Source organism: Miniopterus natalensis, chromosome 19 (assembly GCF_054644295.1).
Source record: "Miniopterus natalensis isolate mMinNat1 chromosome 19, mMinNat1.hap1, whole genome shotgun sequence".
NCBI classification, from domain to species: domain Eukaryota; kingdom Metazoa; phylum Chordata; class Mammalia; order Chiroptera; family Miniopteridae; genus Miniopterus; species Miniopterus natalensis.
The window spans coordinates 38,066,069-38,088,417 of record NC_142099.1 but is presented as its reverse complement, the minus strand read 5'-3'; the positions used below and the strand labels follow the sequence as shown (position 1 = coordinate 38,088,417).

At 54.9% G+C, this 22,349-nt stretch overlaps 1 protein-coding gene across 2 annotated transcripts in view; it reads left to right on the top strand.

The window, feature by feature from the left end:
* The window catches only part of PBX1 (PBX homeobox 1), a 220,125-nt gene that overhangs the window by 177,487 nt on the left and 20,289 nt on the right, over positions 1–22,349 (top strand). For both annotated transcript variants that reach the window (XM_087827851.1, XM_087827852.1), the window contains exons 3-6: positions 615–859; positions 7,601–7,791; positions 13,618–13,753; positions 17,935–18,094. In XM_087827851.1, coding sequence (XP_087683977.1) covers positions 615–859; positions 7,601–7,791; positions 13,618–13,753; positions 17,935–18,094 — 732 coding nt within the window. The remainder of the gene's footprint in view (positions 1–614; positions 860–7,600; positions 7,792–13,617; positions 13,754–17,934; positions 18,095–22,349) is intronic.

The window sequence follows — 22,349 nt, the reverse complement described above, 5'->3', positions numbered from 1 at the left end:
CTCTCCGCTTGGCCAGTCCAGGGGTGACGTCTGAGGTTTCACTCCAGGTGAACTGGGCTCCCCGACTTAGGTCATTGGGAAATGAAATTTTAGGCTGATCAACTATTACAAAGTCAGAGCTTAAACCACAAACTCACAGAAATCTAGAATTAGGAAATTCTAGAAGAAGGAAATGTTTTTGCTTCCCTTAAATTTTGGCGGTTTGGGGACAAAAGTGAAAATTACATTATTATAATTAATTTTTTGTAGTCTTGAAATTTATTTTATTGTGGTAAGGTTTACAGAAGATACACTTTACCGTTTCAACCATTTTCAAGGGCACAGCTTAGTGGCATTAAGTACATTCACATTCTACAGCCACCACCACCATCCACAGAACGCGCTCAGATTTCCCCAAAAAGAACCTGTCCCCGCAAAACACTGTGGCCCCGGGTCCCGCGGCCACGCGCGCCTCTGAGCGGCCGTCTGGGGCGCGGTCGCCCCCCAGCCCCCCCCAGCCCTTCGCCGGCGGGACGGCAGGTGGCGCTGACCGGGCCGCTCCGCCAGGGACGCCGCGGATATTGTTTCCGTTTCCTCCGCGGGGTCACCGTTAACAACGCCCCCTCTTCCTGCAGTGCTGAGCATCCGGGGCGCCCAGGAAGAGGAGCCCACCGACCCCCAGCTGATGCGACTGGACAACATGCTGCTGGCCGAGGGCGTGGCGGGTCCCGAGAAGGGGGGCGGCTCGGCGGCGGCGGCGGCGGCGGCGGCGGCTTCCGGGGGGGCCGGCTCCGACAACTCGGTGGAGCACTCGGACTACCGAGCGAAGCTGTCGCAGATCCGGCAGATCTACCACACGGAGCTGGAGAAGTACGAGCAGGTGAGGCCGGGCTGGGGGCTGCGGCCCTGTCCCCGCGCCGGGGGGCGGCTCCCTCGGGACAGCGCGGCCGCGGGGGCCTGGCGTCGCGCACACTTGGGCTCCGCCCCCGAAGCGGCCCGTGGCCTGTGGGGCCGGCGGTCGTGGCAGAGCTGCGGCCCTGGAGGGGAGGCTGTCCCGGCGCCGCAGGAGCCACGTGGAGCGGCGGGAAGGCTCCGCAGAGCGGCACGCGGGGGTGTGCCAGCTTCAGAGCCCTCTCCCTGCAGGGCCCTGCGCGCCCCCTCCTCACACGCCCGCTCCCACGCGCTCGCTCACCCTCCTCACACGCCCGCTCCCACTCGCTCACCCTCCTCACACGCCCGCTCCCACGCGCTCGCTCACCCTCCTCACACGCCCGCTCCCGCTCGCTCACCCTCCTCACACGCCCGCTCCCGCTCGCTCACCCTCCTCACAGGCCCGCTCCCACGCGCTCACCCTCCTCACACGCCCGCTCCCACGCGCTCGCTCACCCTCCTCACACGCCCGCTCCCACGCGCTCGCTCACCCTCCTCACACGCCCGCTCCCACGCGCTCGCTCACCCTCCTCACAGGCCCGCTCCCACGCGCTCACCCTCCTCACACGCCCGCTCCCACGCGCTCGCTCACCCTCCTCACACGCCCGCTCCCACGCGCTCGCTCACCCTCCTCACACGCCCGCTCCCACGCGCTCGCTCACCCTCCTCACACGCCCGCTCCCACGCGCTCGCTCACCCTCCTCACACGCCCGCTCCCACGCGCTCGCTCACCCTCCTCACAGGCCCGCTCCCACGCGCTCGCTCACCCTCCTCACACGCCCGCTCCCACGCGCTCACCCTCCTCACACGCCCGCTCCCACGCGCTCGCTCACCCTCCTCACACGCCCGCTCCCACGCGCTCGCTCACCCTCCTCACACGCCCGCTCCCACGCGCTCGCTCACCCTCCTCACAGGCCCGCTCCCGCTCGCTCACCCTCCTCACACGCCCGCTCCCGCTCGCTCACCCTCCTCACACGCCCGCTCCCGCTCACTCACCCTCCTCACACGCCCGCTCCCGCTCGCTCACCCTCCTCACAGGCCCGCTCCCACACGCTCGCTCACCCTCCTCACACGCCCGCTCCCGCTCGCTCACCCTCCTCACACGCCCGCTCCCGCTCGCTCACCCTCCTCACACGCCCGCTCCCGCTCGCTCACCCTCCTCACACGCCCGCTCCCGCTCGCTCACCCTCCTCACACGCCCGCTCCCACGCGCTCGCTCACCCTCCTCACAGGCCCGCTCCCGCTCGCTCACCCTCCTCACACGCCCGCTCCCGCTCGCTCACCCTCCTCACACGCCCGCTCCCGCTCGCTCACCCTCCTCACACGCCCGCTCCCGCTCGCTCACCCTCCTCACACGCCCGCTCCCGCTCGCTCACCCTCCTCACACGCCCGCTCCCGCTCGCTCACCCTCCTCACACGCCCGCTCCCGCTCGCTCACCCTCCTCACACGCCCGCTCCCGCTCGCTCACCCTCCTCACACGCCCGCTCCCGCTCGCTCACCCTCCTCACACGCCCGCTCCCGCTCGCTCACCCTCCTCACACGCCCGCTCCCGCTCGCTCACCCTCCTCACACGCCCGCTCCCGCTCACTCACCCTCCTCACACGCCCGCTCCCGCTCGCTCACCCTCCTCACAGGCCCGCTCCCGCTCGCTCACCCTCCTCACACGCCTGCTCCCGCTCGCTCACCCTCCTCACACGCCTGCTCCCGCTCACTCACCCTCCTCACACGCCTGCTCCCGCTCACTCACCCTCCTCACACACCTGCTCCCGCTCACTCACCCTCCTCACACGCCTGCTCCCGCTCCTATACGCTCACTCACCCTCCTCACACACCCACTCCCGCTCACTCACCCTCCTCACAGGCCTGCTCCCACTCTCACACGCTCACTCACCCTCCTCACATACCTGCTCCCGCTCTCACACGCTCACTCACCCTCCTCACACGCCTGCTCCCGCTCTCACACGCTCAGTCACCCTCCTCACACGCCCACTCACGCTCACTCACCCTCCTCACACGCCCACTCACGCTCACTCACCCTCCTCACACACCCACTCCCACACTCACGCTCTCACTCACACACACACACACACCCACTCACTCCCATACACACACACAGACACACTCACACTTTCACAGTCACACACTTACCCACACACCCTCACACACCCTCACACAATCTCACGCACACCCACACCTCAAGCTGCCCTGGGACGGCGCGCAGCCTGCTTTTCCGGGACCCCTAAGGAACCCCAGCCGCCCGCCGTTTCCCTGACAGGGACGGGTGTTGTCCCCTCGGTGGGGGCAGCCCTGTCCTGAAGCCCACAGTTGACTTCCTCCCGTCGAGTTGCCGGGTTTCTCACACTCTTTTCTTTCTTGATCCCAAAAGAAGAGGGAGAGAGAGCGGAAGGTGGGGGCCTCCCCCCCGCCCACGGAGAGTGCTGAGGTAGAAGGCATATGCCATCTTGATAAACAGTTTGAAAATCCAGAGTGAAGTGCTGTGCCTACCTCTGCGTGGGTTTCTCCCAGGTCCCTTCTGTGGGATGGGAGGGTCGTGCTGGAGCAGAAGCCACACGTGCAGTCAGAGGCGTGTGGGAGGCCCCGGGTGGGGAGCAGGGTGTGAGAGCCTGTGTGCCATCGCCCCTCACCGTCTTGGGAAGAACACGCGCTCTTGCCACAGTGCTGGCTCGTGGGCGTCTCCTGACCCCCGGGGATCTGACTGGAGAGCCGCTGAGCCACGGGGGCCTCCCCACCGGACCTGCGCGCTAGAGCCCAGAGTCTGCCTGAGCAATGGATAACTTGGGAGGACGCAGGGGGCCATTTCCCGCAGAGGTCCCCAGCCGGCCCTGGCTCCCTCCTCCCTCGCCTTCGCCACTAAGCCTTCCTGGCCTGCCGTCCAGGTAACTCATGCCAAACCCCAGGGGCACTAGAAGAGCCCAGAGTGCAGCTCCCCCACTAAACCCGTAACTAGAATGGATTTGGGTGGAAGGTGTTGAGAACTGGCTTTGTTCTTAGCTCAGGACGCCAGCATCGAACTGGCTTTTTCTTGGTTAAGCCCGCCGCTCCTCTGTCCTCACCCAGCGAGGGCACCAGGACATAGTCGCACTGGCTCCTCACTGTAATTCTGTGGGTGGGCCCAGGACAGGCCCTGTCGCCATCCCTGCTTGATACAGGCGAGGACACGGAGGTCAGAGGTTAGCTGATGTGTCTGGTCACACGTCGGATGGGGCAGGGTTGCCCCGGGGTCCAGCTTTTGGCACTTCCGGGAGCGGCACTGACCCCACTCTGTGCGGAGCGTGAGCTCCTCTGGACACGAAGGAGCCAGCCTGTCCTCCGTTACTTCCGTGGGCTGGTTTCTTGCACCGGCAGGGAGACTGGGATAAAATGTTCTCACGGACGTGTGCCTGTGCCAAGTAACAAAGGCGTTGGGAGCCGGGAACTTCAGGGAAACTCCATCATTGAGCATGTGTGAGTGAGTGTGGCAGGAACGGCCTCAGTTCCTGTTCTTCACAAGCACTAAGCGATTGTCGCTTTATCCGCGTGGCCACCAACTAGAATGCATTCTGGGTGAGGCCCGAGTGCACACTCTGGTGCTTAATCCCGTATTAATAGCATTGTATTGTTAATTACAGTAAATAGCAGGCTGCAGGGAGATTGTGCCCCTAACTTCCTAGCTGGTCTGTCTGAGCGATAGATCATCTTTCTGTGACCATTCCTTGTGGCAGCCTTTTGAAAAATTGGAAACCTTGGTAGAGGAAATTGTGTTAGCTGATCAAATTGACTCTTTAATAGTTGCTTTTGTTTTTTGTGTGTATTCTTTTATTTTTAGTATGTTGGTGGTAGATAACCAGATGATCAATCAGCTTCCCCATATGATCCAGAGCCCTCCTCACCCCTCCCCTCAAAAAACACACAACTGCCTGCTCAGCCACTGTTTCACCCTGAGGCTCCGGCTTTTCGGCGGGCTATCCTGGAGGCTGAGGCTGGGCGAGCTGGCATGTTCTAACAGATAAAAACCACGATGGCAGAAACCTGGGTGTTGGTCCACATGATGTTGTTTTAGAAAATGGGGCTCCATGGCTTTGCAGGGCTCCCCAGCTTCTGTAAACAGTGTTGCTGGGACGTGGACGGGCTGAGTCTCTGGGCTGATCCAGGCTGGGCCAGGTCAATCCCAGCTGCAGGCCTCGAGGAGATGCCTCATCCAGCGGGAAGGATTCAGGGAAGAAGGTGCCCAGCAGAGAGCAGGATGTAAGCGCCACTCCCGGACCTTGTGCAAGACTTTCTCGGAGGGCTCTTCCTCCGTTCGCCGCTTCCAGAACCCACCTTGGGCTGGCACATGGGACACATCCTTTCAGAAATCCCCCCACCCCTGGGGCCGCCACAGCACTGGCTCCGGGAAGGGACCGTCTCCAGCAGTCCTGTCCATCTGGGAGCCGCCAGCCATGAGGGTTCCACTGATTGGTGGTTGTAACCCGCCATCCACGGTACTGGGAGCAGCCCAGCCGCCAGGGGGATGGAGGAAAAGGAGTGGGCAGTCGAGGTCCGGAGAGATCTGGGTCGTGATGTTCTGTCCGTCGGACGTGGACTTGGAACGCTGTGAGCTGTCGGCTGCGTGTCCGAACAGCTGGCCAGCAGCTGTCTCCCTGCTGCTCAGCAGTGGGTGGAGGACTCCACTGTTTGTGGCCGGGCGGGAGGGGCCCTGGGTAAAGTGCCCTGAATAACATCAGATCGTGTGAGTATTTGTATTCTCTGCAATGAAGCACATTAATTTTAGCCGAGCCCTGTAGCTCGGCGGGGGCGGGGGCAGCCCACTTGGCAGGGCCTCCTCGTGTGGCCTCATGAAGGGGGACTGCAGGCTGGGATGCTCGCTGTACCCTAACTCTGCAGCCCCTGTCCTGAGCCTCCTGGAATCCCAGCCAGCTCACTGCCTGGGTTTATTCCCTCCCCGTTTTTTGTACAGTTAGGGGTGGGGTAGTTCAGGGAAGAAGAGACTTAGAATACAGGCATGTGTTTCTATGGTAGCTCTTCACTGGAGAGCAGGATGCATGGCCCTGATCACCCATGGATGTGTCTTCCCCACATGTCTGCAGAGTGGAAAGTACCCACGAACCCCTTATTTTTACCAGTAGGGACACTGAGGCCTGGAGAAGTTTACCCAGTTGTGATAATAGGCTGGATTTCTAAGGTATCAATCTTTTGAAGAGACCATGACACATGTTTATATGGCCAGACACACATACAGTAACTCCGTTCATGCTCCCCATGAGAGGTGGGTATTGTCACCCCCATGTCACACAGAGGAAAGACAAAGACAGAGACATTAGGGAACTTCCAAAGGCCCACAGCTGAGTGAGTCCGGAGGCGTCCATGCTCCTCTGTGGCCTCCTGCCGTGTTCCCATGAGAGACCTGCTCCCCACAGGGCATGGTGGGCACTGCCAGGCTCCTCAGAGGGGTGGGAAGGATCACACCCACCCGGATGAACAAAGGAGGCTCTGAGTAGTGAAAAGATTTGCCCGGATCTGCAGGAGGCAGGTCAGAGGCAGCCTCCCAGTCCCCACGTAGGCGCAGCCCAGCAACTCCTCTCTATGTACCTTTGGCCGGCCAGCCTCAAAGCCTGGCTCAGAGAACAGGCAGTGACTGTGCTATTATTACTGCACTGCTGACGAACGGCTGCGTGCTGCAGACACGTGGCCCTGCAGGTTGTCCTTAGTGAACGCATTCTCTTGTCAAGAGTAGGCTGGACCCTCCGAGTCCTTAGTTCATGGATTCTCAAAGCAGCTTGTTGCCTTTTCCGTTACAAATCCCATCCGCTTTGACAACATTGCCAAGTTCACCTGTGAATAGATGCTTTATTGAATGCCGAGCTGGGAAAACCCAGCCACAGATAATAACAGTAACTGAAAGAAAGGGCAGGGGGGTCAGAGAGGCTGGTTCGCACTCCAGGAAAGGACGAGCCCCTGGCTGGATGAACGGCAAGTGTGCAGGTTCTGCCTTACAGCTGCTTTCTGCTCTGTGGCTTGGGAAAGGGCCCTCCACCTCTCTGGGCCATGTTTCCCCAACTGTAAAATCAGGAGCTGGGAAAATGATCTTCAGCTCACGCCTGGAGCTGAGGGCGTGTTGGTCACACCCTTCAAGGCTCCCGACTACAGGACGAGCCCTGAATCCTGTCATCTGGTGATGCTGTTTGTGTGAGGCCTCCTCGGACGGAGTCTCCTTGTGTCACAGAAATAGGGGATCTCCAAAGGCCAGCAAGGAGGGTTCCTTAAAATAAAATACAAGTAGAAATGGATCACTGAGAAAGTTAGCACCCATGCTGCTGCTCTTCCATATAGAGGTAACGGGCAAGGCGGGAGGTTCTTATTTGACCCCAAACTCTCTGTCGCTGTGAACATCAGGGTGAAGGTTTGTGATGTGTTTTTTTACACTGAATTTATGTTCTTGTTTTTTACAAGAGTAAAATTGTAAAAAACAGATCAAAAAAATGATTAAGAATTTTCTTTTCTCTTGAAATCTATATGTGACCAAAAGTTAGTGTCCAAAGCCTGGAAGGAGTTCCAGGCCGTCACTTAGTTTGTCCCTCCAATTTGACAAAGCCACCAATGAGCCGTTTCACTCCCCGCACACACACATCCCTGGAGCAGCCACACAGATCCATCAGGGGCCCCTCAACGTGCCATGTCTGTCCCCTCCAGGCCTGCAACGAGTTCACCACCCATGTGATGAACCTGCTGCGCGAGCAGAGCCGGACCCGGCCCATCTCACCAAAGGAGATCGAGCGGATGGTCAGCATCATCCACCGCAAGTTCAGCTCCATCCAGATGCAGCTCAAGCAGAGCACCTGTGAGGCCGTCATGATCCTGCGCTCCCGGTTCCTGGACGCGAGGTGAGTCGCCCACGCTGGCCTCTGGGAGAGACGCTAAGGGGCTGTGACCATGGCTGGTCCCACTCATGGCCCAGTTTTCACCAGTGGCAGCCAGGGAAGGACCATGGGTCAGAAAGGGACAGCTGTGAGACTAGAGCTTCAGGAAACATGGGCTAGAGGGGTGACATTTATCCCAAGAGCAAAGGTGACTTGGCAATAATGACAGCAAAGATAGGACTTGTAGTCCCCTACCACTGGGGACCTCTTCGTGTTTTTTAATTTACTGATTATAGAGAGAGGAAGGGAGAGAGAGAGAGAAGCATCGATTTGTTGTTCTGTCCATTGATGCATCATTGGTTTGCTTCTTGTATGTGCCCTGACGGGATCAAACCCACAACCTTGGAGTATTGGGAAGATGCTCCAACCAACTGAGCCACCTGCCAGGGCAGGGACCTCCTTTACAGGGCCCATCGGGTCTCACTAGCATGTGGCCGTGGCCATGGCACGTATTCTCCAGGACAGACAGTGCCGTTTGGGAGCCGGGATCCTCTCCACGCCATATGCAGGCCGATGACCACATCCCGCGCTCTGGGCTAAGGTTGAGAACAGGCGGATAAGACAAGGTCCTAGGGCACAGGAGGGCGGGGGCTGGTCTGAGGGGCCAAACTTTCCCTCGAGGTTTGATGTTTCTGCCTGGCACTGCTGCTCAGGACTTGCTGTGAGTTCAAAGAATTCCGTTGAAACCGTGAATACAAAGGTCCTTTAAGACAGAAACTGCGCAGACGATAAGGCACCGGTTGGTTCTCAGCCCCCCTCCTCTCCAGACTGAAGGATTCGGGCAAATGCTGGGCTTCTCTGGTGTCTGGCCTCCAGCCTGTAAGGGGTGAGGGCGGTGCTCTCCTCCTGCAGACGCACATCCGGGAACCGACCGCGCAGACACCTCTCATGGCATGGCCTCACTTGTCTTCAGGTAGCATCTTCTGCGTAGGCCGATTTCACCAATCATTATGTCGGTTTCTGAGGATAATCCCAGTCTATTATTTTTATTATTAAAATGTTCTTTGTGTCCAGGGCTATGCCAATTCATGAGCATGGTTTTATCAGACACAAGTGGGTCTGAATTTTTCACCGCCAGACTCCTGTTTTTATCTCTATTCACCACTGTGGTCTCTGTAGCCCACAGGCCTGGCCTCTCCTCAACTCCCTTTCACTCAGTGTGTTTTGAACAAAACAGGAGAATGCCAGCCAGCAGTGTGTCTCTGGGTCAGTAGAATTTCCAATAGAAAGTAAAATTGAAGATCGCTTTTCCCGGCTGGGCGTGGCGATGAATTGGGGATGCCAAAATCCCCCACTGAGGCAGGACCCTGAGCCTCTCCCTCCCCGCCAGCCGCCAGCCTGGCTTCTCTAAAGCTTCCTCACAGTGCAATGTGCAGTGTCTGGTGGCCTCTGTCTGGGTCCCTCCCTGTGTGCAGCCACCACTCTGCCATCCCCATGGCAACACCCCTCGTTAAAATGCTGGTGTTGGTATTTATGTTGGCAGATACTGAAAAAAAGAAAATTTGGGTCCAGACTGAGTTCTTTTCAAGAAAGGGATCAGGGAGAAGGGAAAGTGAAGTCATTGTGTCACGGGACCTGTCCTTGCCGTAATTCTGCTCACCCAGTCCAGGGTCAGACTCAAAGCCAGCTCCTTTCCCTCCACCAGTTTGCCTCAGTTGTTCCGTTTGGCACCAGAAGGATGACCCCTTCAAGGGTGTCTTTCCTGCTTTGGCTACAACCTTTGAATCACCGCCTCTGAGCCAAGGATCTAGTGAGAACAGCTAATCCAAGTGTCGTCATTCTTACCCTTTATGCTGAAAGTATCAGTGAAAGAATAGAACCCCAGATGCCACCCCACGGCTGAGCAAGTGGCTTCCTGAGCTCAGACACTGGTGTCTGCCAAGCTCCTGACCGGGGCAGGTGAAGCCCTGCTCCCTGGGCTGCAGTGGGTCCGCCGGCTGCAGGCACCTGCAGAGGGAGACAGGCTCGCTGCTGGGGTCCCTGCTCAGCACGCTGTGGGTGGGCAGGGCTCGTCGGTGAAAAACTCCATCAAAAATGATAAAATGCAAGGGGGTGTAGTCCAGCAACAGGACTAGTGTTTGTCATGCACCTGTAGGCTCGGGTGTTCCTGCTGTATGGTGTAGCCCCCCATGTTTGTTCTCTCTTGTCACCTAACATGCCCCAGACTTAGTGGGAAAACACAGCACAGCCATTATCTCACAGTTCCTGTCATCAGGCGTCCAGAGCTGTGAGCCGGGTACCCTCTGAGGCTGTGACCTCATCTGAGGCGCAGGTTGTCTCCCAGGCTCGTTCCCGTGTGAGCAGAATCCGTTCCTTGTGACTGAGGAGGGAGGTCCCAGCTCCCAGAAGCCACCCTCTCCGCAGGGACCCACAGTGCGGCCCGTAGGAGAATCTTGACATTTTAAGCTTTAACCTGATTCTCCCTTTCCACAGACTTAAATCCGCTGATTATAGCCAAAGCAGAGGAATGGCAGCCTGTCATTTCCACAATCCACCCGCCCTCAGGCTCTGAGCAGCGGGGTCCTAGCGGGCCTCCGTAGGGTTCCGCCTTCCCCACGCAGCTGAGCTCTGGCCCAGGTTTCGTCCTTACACTGGCTTAACTGTACCAGGAAATTATAACTTTAAAATCCATCCATTCTCTCATTTGTTCGATCATTCATCACCACCCGCCTTGGGCCGTAAAAGTGAGCGAACCTGAGCTCTATAAACAGAGCGGATGCACCCTCTCAATGATTGTGTAGCAACAATTTGACTTTTTTCGATAACATTTTGCTGGAGAGAACAGAGGAGCGTGAACATGGTTAGAAGCGTCCGTCGCACCTCACCCCTGTTAGAGGGGACAGCAGAAAATGAATCAGCAGAGGGGAGGGTGGCAGGTAAGAGGCTGGACGTCCAGGGGCTCTGCTCCACGGGCTCCGTGATTTACTATCGGATGGAGTGCTCACGCATTGCCCATGCTTACTAGCCATTGGAACAACAAAGGTGAAAGCCCATATATGGGTCCGGCCTTCAGGGAGCTCATCTCGTGGGACAGAGACTCCTAGGACTCCACACAAAGCCGCAGGTGAGCTCGTGGGGCGTACCTGCCAGCCCCCGTGATGACGGAGAGTCGGGTGGGCAGGCAGTCCTGCGTCTCAGAGGAGCACGATGTTAGAGAAGCGAGAGCCACGGGAGGCAACACGACCCAGTGTCCGCGGCATCACTGACTCGAGTGCGCCCTCGAGCGCTGCGTGTTCAGCCCTGGGGTCTCAGATAAGAGTGAAACGTGGCTCCTCCCGTGGGGATTTGCCCAGCCGCTGGGGAGACAGACACCTGCGCCAGCGCTGGGGCAAGAAGGGCGCGGTGGTGCGAAGCGGCAGAGAGCGCGCAGTGCGAGTGTCTTTGGGGAACGGGGCGCCTGCGGTGTGGCTGGATGAGCTGTGTGCCAGTGTCAGATTCAGGGGAAGGGGGCACCAGGGACGGGATGGACCCCCTGGAACTCCTGAACTGTGTCAGTGAACATTTTGAAATTGGATTAGGGTTAGAGGTAGGGTTAGGGTTAGAGTTAGGGGTTAAGTTTAGGGCTGGGGTTAGGGGTAGGATTAAGGTTAGGGGTAGGGTTAGGGTTATAGTTAGGGTTGGGGTAGAGTTGGGGTTAGGGCTAGTGGTTAGGGTTAGGGTTATAGATAGGGTAAGGGTAGGGTTGGGTTTAGGGTTAGTGGTTAGGGTTAGGGTTAGGGCCAGTTGGTTAGGGTTAGTGGTTAGGGTTAGGGCAGGGGACAGCACATATGGTACTTAGCAACATATTTCCACAGTGCCTATATGTACTACTCTCAAATCACTCAGATTCTAAAAGTTTTGTCCCTAAAATACTGCACTTATCCTGTAATATTTAATCCAGGTTCACATTTCTTAAATTGAAACCTAGTTTCTGATCGGCTTGACATCGCTTCACGGAAACACGTGAAGCCAAAGCTAAGCACCTAAGTGTCTCAGCTCAAGGAGCCGTTTGTCGGGAGGGTATTATGTTCACTGGGTTCCCTAAAATTCTGAAAACTCCTAATCCTGGGCTTTCTCAGGCCCGAGGCTGAGACAGCAGGGAAGGGGTGTTGAATAGGTCCACCAAGGAGCCGAGACCACCTTGGGTCGGTTGCCTGACGCAGGGAGGAGCGAGTGGGAACAGCTGTCCGCTCGTCCCTGGCCACCCTCTCGTTCCCGAGAGGCTGCCTTCCAGCTCAGTTGGATGTGTCACAAAAACACACTGTAATGTTAGTGCAAACAAGTGAGCGAGGCTCTCCCAGGTCGCACAGCCTTTGGAGTTCAGATCCCCAGCCCCCAAACAACTGTCTTCTTTAGGCCAAGAGGAAGCCAGAGGCTACGTAAGGACAGGCCTGGGGACCTAGTTAGCCACAGGATCCTCCTAAATTCCCATCATGCCAGAGCTTCAGACACATGCCTACTTTTTAGTTGGGTTTTTAGTCCAGTCTTTCCAATTTCTGATGCTGGGTGACCCAGAAACTCAGCGTGATTTGGGAGAGCGACTTGGTCTTGGTGTAATCTGGACAGATGTGGTTCATACCTATGGACAGATGGTGTTCGCCCAGTAAAATCAGGCACTTCATTGTGTTAATTAATCCAAGCGGGACCCTGAAAACACAATATTAGCTGAATTTCCTGTCCAGCAAGGTGCTCCGTGCTTTCTGTTGGCTAAATTGGGAAATTCTACCCTGACGTACCCAGGAACATTCAGGCATCTTGTCAATAAGGAAAAGCTTTTGATAAAAGCAAGAAAGGCAACGAGCTAATAGAACTACTTTAAGGAAGACGGCCCCACCTCCTGTGGGAGGGCAACCAGCTGTGCAGTGAGCCAAGGTCTCCTCACCTTCCCAGAGGAGGCAGTAAAGGAATTCTCACTTTGAATTAGTTCCATTAGCACTTTTTTTAAGGTAGAAAAATGCTTTTATTCAAAAAGTCGTCATCCCCTCTGCCCCCTGTATAGTAAAGATGTCGTGCGCGGGCTTCTGGTTTGCAACTTGGCCACTCTTCTTACCTAAGAAGTGTGCCTTCCTCCGGGGCGGGAGCCGAGCCCTCGGGGTCCCCCCAGGCCCTCCTCCCAGATGTCTTTTGGAAATGCCTGCGGGTGCATGGGGATAGAATAAAGAGAATGGTAACTTACTTTGAACTTCAGCTGAGAGTCTCTGGGATTCCCTGGGGGGGATCTGTGCAGAAAGGAAGGCTGGTTTACATCAGGCGGACTGGAGTTGGCAGAGTGACCTTTAGACTGAGCTCCCCGTTGGGAACTGGGCGTGACCATCTCTACCTCACTAGCTGTGGAAAATGAATGACTTGCATTGGTTGTGTGAGGGCTCAGGCCTAGTGCCTGGGACCTGGTGGGAAGCACTCTGTCCCCACCGTGCCCAGCCTGGTCCATGCAGCAGGCACGTGCCGAGGGCTAGCTGTCCCTTACCCTCGCCCGAGGTTCCTGTGATGCGCCTCACTGTCAGCTGAGGAGGCGCAGGCTTAGAGAGGCATCAGCATCCCAAGTCACTGGCTGGGGTTCAGTTAGCCCAGGACTCAAAGCCAAGATGGTCTGAAACCTCGTGCTTACCCCGCTGTGTGTAAACACGCCCCAGCCCTCTCTGGGCCCGGTGCAGTGTTTAACAGATGCGTTTGGTGATGGTTTCGGCATCCCCTTCGCACAGTCTCCTCTCAAAAAAGTGGCTTTCTCCAGGGCCCCCTTCTCTCCCTGTTTGTGTGAATTTGGTGTGAATTCGGTTTTGTTGTCTCATTTGGTTCCTTTCTCCCACGCAGGCGGAAGAGACGGAATTTCAACAAGCAGGCGACGGAAATCCTGAATGAGTATTTCTATTCCCATCTCAGCAACCCTTACCCCAGTGAGGAAGCCAAAGAGGAGTTAGCCAAGAAGTGCGGCATCACCGTGTCCCAGGTGAGGACCCAAAGGCCCAGCCTGCGGCCCGGCCGGGTGGCCACCGGGCAGGGACTGGGAGGTTGGCGTTACTCAGCTTCATGCCCTGCAAGTTGGAGCAGCTGCAGCCCTGAGATGGCCCAGGTGGCGCATGCAGTGTGTAAATGCAGAGCTTTGGTAAGTGCCTGGGAAACTGGAGAGGGACCGGCCAAAACCAAAGACGAGGTGGAGGGCGCGCAAAACAGGGCTTGGCTCCTCCCAGCGACCTCCTGCTGCTTCAAGCGGGAAGGTTCCTGTTTAAACTTGGAAAGTTATTTGCATTTCTCATGTTGTTTCTCAAGCACAGTCCGTTCCTCAGCCCGTGTTCTGCCCAACCCAGGAACTCTACAGGTCAGGGGATGGAACCAAGTGGAAGGACTGAAATGCCTTCTCTCTTATGCCCACTGTAGCCACAGGTGTGCAGGAATTTTAACAGGTCCTGTGACTGCCATGGTATAGTCACGCACACTGCCCCCGAGCGCCGCCTCCCCAGAGAGCTGTGACCATAGCAGGTGCCTGTTGATGTGGACAGATGCAGGGTATCTGAGTCTTTAGCATTCGTGTAGAGCAGGAGAGGAGGCAGTGTTTACATGTAAGAGGCTCTATCGAACTTCTCACTCAGTCCGAACCTTGATTCTACCACCATCTCTACTTGGGACCAGGAGGGAAAGTTTTGAATTCTATTAGAGAAAGTTTTTGTCAGAATTATGCCACATGCAAGAGACCGAAATGTACTGATATTTCCATAAGAGGGGGTGAAGGGGGAGCAGGCCCACTGCAGTGAGAAATCTCACTGAGCAGCTCCCAGTCGTTTGTACCAGCTGAGCATCTGTACCCTTGCACCGAGCCCTGGCTTCTGTTGCTCCCCGCAGGGCACGCTCCCACCAGCCTGTGACCAGCCAAGCAGAATTAGGCCTTGCCAGAACTCAGACTCCCCATAGGGTATTTGCAGTGGATAGCTTGCCAGGGGCTCCCCACCAAGCTGTGTGATTTTGCAGCAGCATTAGCCACACCTTCCAGAAAGAGAAGGTGGAAAGAATGGACCCCTTTCAGCTCAGATCTCCCTTAGGTGCTCTGAGCCTTAGTGGAAGGCCATTTCCAGTCCTGACCACCCCAAGAAGTATGACCCCAGGGGTCAGACACAGGCAGCTTCTTTTCATCTGGGTCTCTAACCCTTCTTCTCTGAATCTAGACCCTTTGTCCATGAGGAAAGAGAACTGATGTTTTTTTATGTTTGCCACGTGTTTGAGGAATGGCTCCAGCTGGGAGCCACACCACCAACTCCCAGTCAGGACGTGTCAGCCACAGAATTCTCTGTTACCTGAATCCTGATCCTGGGATTCCAAATTCCGGGTCCCTTTGGAAAACAGCAGGAGCTCTCTGGGAGCCAGTCTGTGTTTCATCCACATAACGGATGGGCCTGGTCTGTTCCAGCAACCTCACTTCCTTTGTGTGGAAACTCAAAGTGCAAATAGCTTATCCATTAAAAGAACTACATAGGTGTCACCCTGTCCTTCTCCGCCCACCCTGCAGCATCAGTCCTCCCCATGGCAACCACACTGCTCCACTGTTGTCAAACAAGTCCAGGGGACAGTCTGTGAGATCATGGCCAAGAGTCACTGTGAGGTCGGGGAACTCACTCTCTTCCGGCCTTAGTTGCCCCATCCACCAACCGTGGTTCCTTGGACCCCGTGCTGTATTAAATCTCCACCTGGTTACCACATCTAGGGGATGCCTTCTGAACTGCCTCCCTGCCTCCTTCTTTCTTTCTTCCCCTCTTGATTGACAACAGCCCTGCCTGGGAGAGCCCCGTGCCTGGCCGTCCGCAGCGCCGTTCCCTCGGCAAGCGCCTCCTTCCTCCGACACTCCCGCGCAGCCTTGGAGGATCTGCTGCTCCACCTGCCCTAAAATGCTGTTCTTTCTTTAGCGCTCATCTCTTTATGTCCCACCCTATGGTTCTGAACCATTGTTTCAAGTCACCAATTCTTTGTAAATCTACATCCTAATGAGTCCTCCCATGATTCAAATCAAAATGTGCTCACACACCAAAATCCATCTGAAGTCCATCCCTTGACCTTCTCAGCCCTTCCTGCGTCCCAGTGCTGCCTGGAGGGTGACCTACAGAGGGCAGCATCGGCAACACCTGAGACCTTGGTAGAAATGTAAATTCTAAGGTCTCACCTGATCCTGAATCAAGGTCTCACGGGGGTTAGGAATCTGCGCTAACAAGCTCTCCCTGCACTGGACTCTGACCAACACTGTCTTGCACTCTCTGAGTGATCCTGTCCATGTTCACAGCCACAGTCACCTCTATCTGAATATCCAGGTGGGGACTTCGCACCTGCAACACCAAACTCACGCGTGATACTTCCCACTGGACTTTGCCAGGGCTGTGTCCACAGGCTCTTCAACCTTAACATGTTCAAAATGTGCATCAGAATCTCCTCAGAGAATCTGGGGTTCCACTGTCCCAGACTATGCCTGTGGTCTGTGTGCCCAGGTGCCTTGCGGACCCCTCAGTCCATGATGCTGAACAGTGAGCTCATTCATGGGAACCCTGGTTCTATGCGTCACCCAGGGCATGTGACAGCAGCTGGTGGGAGACCAGGAATGCCAGCCGGACCTGGCTTCTTCCCTCCCATTCTGCTGTTCTCACCTAGAAGGGAACTGTCCCCAACATGTCCCTCCTCTACCCTCTTCCTTCCCGTTTTCTCGCTTGTAGCTGATTTCATCCTCCTCAGGCATGCCCTTCATCCTCAAAAGTCCCCCGGACTCTCTTCATCTCCCCCTTTCTCACCTCACCCAGTTCCCTTTGAAGAACCCCTGCCTCCTTTGCTCTCTGCTCCACAAGCAATCAAAAGGCAACCACAGTTCCAAATGATGCCTATGGACAGTGGAAAGCTGTGTCAAGGAAAACAGGAATTTGGGGGTGAAATTAGACAGTGGTTCTTGAGTGGACCCAGATTGCCCCTTGTCTTCTGGATAACTTGGTTTTTCTGACTCACAAGCAGCTACAATAAACAGAGCACTTTCTTACTGGATGTCTCCCGTGTTTGCTAATGCTGCAGTGGCAAGGCTTGGTTTTTACAGCAGAGCCTTTGCATTTCTGCTGTTTTATACGCTGCATAGGACAATGAGGGTTAGCTTGTGAGATTGCTAAATTTTGCTAATGTATTCAAAAACAAGTGTAGTTTGAAAGAATTTCCTTTGTCTGCCATTGTCGGGCACATACAGATGCTGTGTAAGCTGTGGTTCAAGTGCTACCAACCACCACCCCCCACCCTCTCCAGGTTCATAGTTTGTTTTGTAATTATGCAAAACCCCAACATTTTAGTGCTAACTCGCATCTGGAATATGGGGCATAAATGTTCCTTCCTAGGCAGGAATTGGGGGAGGAAAGCACGCATTCCACTGACTCCACTTGTGTCTGGCAGTCACCGTGGTGCATCAGCACACTAAAGGCTCTGACAAGTCCCACAGCAAAGCCTTGGTGTGAGGGCCCTGGGGCACAGTCAGGCCAGGACAGCTGCCGTGAGCCTCGCCACAAAACAAAATTAGCAAACAAGTAGGAGTGAGGTTTATTTCGTGTGTGGCTCTGACGTGGAGGCCTGGAATTCCCAGCATCTCTTAGGTAGATGACGCCGGCCTGGCAGGCACAGGGATGGTAATCAGCTCTTAGTACAGTCAGCCAAGAATCTAATCCACGTCAAAATGACTTAACCCCCCAAATGTGAATGTAAGCCGTCGATGTTACTAGAAATCTATATGGATATTTAAAGGTCTGTGGACTTTTATTGCCCAAAGTCAGCGTTAGCATTGCTATGACAAAGGAAATTGTTGCAAAAACTATGCTTTTTTTAAAATGCCTTTCATTTTAGAGTCATACTTAAGAGGTAAGCAAACTTCAGACGCTTGCCCTGGACCGAAAGGGTCCTGGTTTAAAGAGCAGGCCCTCCCTCGGGGAGTTTCTGTCCCCGAGGCTGTGCTGCACTGTGCTGTGTTCAGCGGGCGTCTCACTTCGTACCCCTGCTGCTCCCGAAGCCCTCACCTCGGACCTCTCGGGCAGGCTGTGGAATCTTCACTGATGGGACCACCCACCCGGCAGCCCCCCCCTCCCTCCTGCTGTTTGTGTTAACCTCTCGTCTTCTCTTACACTGCTCTAGGTATCAAACTGGTTTGGAAATAAGCGAATCCGGTACAAGAAGAACATAGGTAAATTTCAAGAGGAAGCCAATATTTATGCTGCCAAAACGGCTGTCACTGCCACCAATGTGTCAGCCCACGGAAGCCAAGCTAACTCACCCTCAACTCCCAACTCGGCTGGTTAGTTTCCTCTTTGATTTGGGGGGACTGGGCTCCATTCTTATACTTGCTTTTTCTGCATCGGGGTTTTCTTCAAACCTTCAGGTTTCTCCATTTATGAATTCGAGTGTCCTTGTGGTGGTTGGTGCCCCTGTGGGTTTTCCCTCTCATTTCTAAACAGAGAGGCGTTACGCCGCTTACGAGAAGGGCTTGCCCGGAGGTGAGCACAGGTGTGTCTGTTTAAGGTAAATGGGTTGGTTTTGATGAGGTGACCTCTCCCGTCCCCCTTCGGAGATGCCCTTGAGGAAGCTGGACTGGCTGCTTAGGCCTGGCCCCGGGGCCCTGGCACGTGGTCTGTTTCGTGGGAATTTTACCCTGTCTGCCTTGCTGCCCCATCACACACTGTCCTGGTCACCTACAAGCTTGGGTTCTGCACATGAACATTCACTCTTCTGGTCAATACCCCATTCGAATGTTTAGTTCTGCAAAGCCAGACTGTAATTATTTCTGTACTTTTAAAAGTTGTCATTCTTCATTTTATTTTGTTGGTTTTCTTTATGTAAGCTACAAAAGGAAATTGCCAATTAAGGAAAATTCTTAATTCAGATTATTCAGATTGCCATCTTCATGTTACACTGTCAGTCATCCACTCTGTCCCTGGTTTTATTTTAGTAAATATGCGTTGTAACACCAATTCCAGAGTATCATTAATTCTGAACTTCCCCTTGTGAAAAGAAAACATAGTCAAAATGCCTAACATATAACCTGACTGTCTAGGTGCTGTGGGAGGCGTGTCTGTCCTATGGGGTCATGTCTACACTATGGGAGGCGTATCTGTGCCATGGAGGGCGTATCTATGCCCTGGGGGGGGGGGTGCTATGAAGGGGTGTCTGTGCCATGGAGGGGCGTGTCTGGGTGCTGTGGATGGGGTGTCTGTGTGCTATAGGAGGCATGTCTGTGTGCCATGGGGGTATGTCTGTGCTATGGGAGGCATGTCTGTGCCATGAGAGGCATGTCTGTGCTGTGGGAGGCATGTCTGTGCCATGAGAGGCATGTCTGGGTGCTATGGAAGGTGTGTCGCTACTTTCTTTAAAGGAAAAAAACAGAAATATTTCCTATTTAAATAAGTCTGACTTCCACTGATGGCAGTTCACCCCATGGCTGGGGGTGCATGCCTGAGAAACCCATGCCTCCAACTTTAAAGGCTCACACATTTAAATACATTAGCTCATAATATGATTAAAAATCTAATTTCCAACCTTTCTGGGGGCATGTGGTATCTTTGACCCCAGAGCTTGTTTGCCTAGTAAAATGAGTTCCCCTCCTACCTATGGTGGGTTGTTCTTGAGGACACACGAGGCTCCACATCCGTGAGCTTCCAGGTGCACACGCTTGTTAGGATAAGGTCTCCAATCCAGGGGCTATGCCGTCGTGGCTCCTGTTTAAACGAATCCTGCGTGGAGAGCAGCCCAGGCTTTGTAAACGTGGGCGTGGTGAGACACGCAGCATCCCACCCAGTTGGGTTTCTCCAGCAGCCTAGGTCGGGGGCTGTGGAGCGGACGTGCTGTTGGGGGGTTTGTGTGTGGCTTCCTTCCTCCCCTCGTGGTGTGACTGACGGAGGACCAGGGCTCACAGGTTAAGAACCAGAGTCTCCTTCTGCCCCTTCTGGTCCGTGGTCGTGCCCGCGGGCCCGGCAGCTCCAGTGGAATCGACCGTGAGGCGGGCATTTTCGCTCGTGTCCTTGGAAGAACAGGTTTGTCAGCCTGAGCAAAACACTCGCACCCCTGCAGAGGTTACCATAATGCAAAGCAGAGATCGCAGTGGCTTTTCCTGTCCCTGATCGGTCTGCCCCGCAGATGGCTCGGTGTGATTTACGACTCGTCCTCAGACGGGCCCTGTAGATTCCCCTCATTACCACATCCGTAACTTTTCTTCTTCCCCAAAGCTCTTAAAACGAGAGAACAGGAAGCATTTGCACCCCCTCATCTGCGTGTGAGAATCACGTTGGCTCTCGGAATGTCACTCTATGATTACAGTTTTCCAGGAAATTGTTCTGGTGGCTTAAACTTCAGGTGACTATTCTGAGCACAGAGTAAATGATTATGGAGAATGAGCCAAACCTTCCAGGCGTTGTGAAGCCGCTGGAAATAACGTATGGAGGAGCCCGTTGTGTGCCTGCCCTGGGGCGGAGCAAAGGCAGCTGCAGTAGCAGGGCTCCCGAAGGACGGGCGCTCCCCGGGGCGGGCTGTGACCGGCTCGCCTGCGTCCTGCTCGCCGCACAACCCAGTCGCCGAGCAGAGAAGGGGGAGCTCTCAGAGGTCCAAACCTCTCACGCGGCGTGTTTCTAATGTTGCGTATTGGCTCTTCAGTAGTTCTAATGGTAAATGATCATGAAAACAGACAGTGGGTTTTTAACAAAAGGGTAGCGTGCGGAGCTTTATTCTGGCTGAGTTTGAAGCCTCCTGTCCTGGAACCCAGGGATGTTCTATGTCCGTGGCATCGATGCAGGAGTGTTTGTCAGACGTTTACTCAATATAGGTCTGCATTCCTACTGTGAGGAAGATACTTTGCAGCAAGTCTCCCCTCTAGAGGCCTCTGTTCTTTATATCATCGTTCAGGCCACTTCCAATATCCCTGTTTGCTGATATATGCCGGGTCTTTTTCCTTAAGCATAATTCACAAAAATCACTTAAAACTAGGACCTGTGGCAGATTAGCAAGCATCTAGAGATACTTGGCAAACGTCATGTTTTATGCCAGCAGAGTTGGGCAGAATGAATGGAGCAAAGAGGAAGAAAAGCGGGCAGAAAGAAAGTTTTAAAAATAAAGCAAAAACGGGCCCGTTGCAGCACTAATTATGACCCTGGATCCAGAATTCTTCTGGCGTGACCTTAAGCGGCACAATCTCCATTTCCTGTGGATGTTGAGACAATGAAAGCAAGAGTTGAGGTCTCAGATAAATAGAGCCCTAAGGGGAAGGTTGGATTATCTTTTGGGAAGGTTGGTGGACGTTTTAACCTCCAAGAAGGAAGAAATTGGCTTGTGCGTTATAGATGTTTGCAGTGGCCAAGCATCGACGCCAGTGTTCGATCTGGATCTGTGACCAGCCGGGGCCCGGCGCAGCCGGGTTTGAGTTTTCTGCTTAGCTGCATGTGCATGGTAAGGACAGTGGCAGATCCAGCCATGGCAGTTGTCCCCCGGCCCTGTTTCCTTAGTGGGAGCCCTCGTTCCTGTTCTCATTCCACCCCTAAATAGGCCTGGTGCTTTTCAGGGTTGGTGGAGCATTGTGACATTAAAGCCCGGGACTCTGGCTTCCTCAGAGAAGATTATGTCATCCCCATGGTCAGAGAGATGGCCCCCGACCCAGAGAAGGTGGCCAGCACATCTAGGAGGCCCACAGGACCCTGAGCACTTTGTGTTTCAAAACTAAGTGAAAGAGTGTATCCCACTGATGTTTCTGTTGCGTTCCTGTGTTTCTCACTCTTAACTCTTACGTCTCAGTGGAAATGGAAAGAGCCTCGAGGGCTCGAGCCCCAGACCCGTGGCCTTCACACCCCCTGCGGGATTTCCCATCCGCCCGACAGCCTTCCCTTTGCCACTGTGCCCTGAGTAGAAAGCAACCATGACTTTGGAACGGGCGGAGGAGGAACCATGGGAGAGACAGGCGAGCCTAGGACATAATTAGGCTTTCATCCAGCAGAGGGGCTCTATCTTCTGAGCCTCCTAATGGTGTGGGATCCACTCTGACCAGGCGGCCATCTGATCTGTGTGGAGTTCTTGTTTCTAAACTGCAAGCATCAGGGCCATATCTCCATACATCTGCCCCTAAAAATGCTGTGGAAACAATGCACAAGTGCTTGGCAACAGGTTGAGCTCCTTCAGAGGGAAAACCAAGCCCATTCCTGTTCTAGGTCATGGGCGCCCAGCAGGGCAAGCTTCATCCGGGGACATTCAGAACTGTCTGCACACACTTTTGGTTACCACCGTTTGGGAGGGTGGGTGCTCCTGGCATCCGGTGACTAGAGGCCTAGGACGTGAGTGATCATTTGCAATATGACATCCCCACAATAAGGATGGAGTGGGCCCATGACATCAGTGGTTGCCTGGTCCAGGAGCCCTGTTCAATGTTTAGGTTTTATCATTAGTGCTTCTCCTTTTCAGATGGTTAATTGGTTTTCTTTTTCTGCACAAATATAACATCCAATCCCCGCAGCATGGATGTTAGCACATCCGCACATCATCACGTCTGCCCGAGCAACCTTGTGAAACCCGTGGGT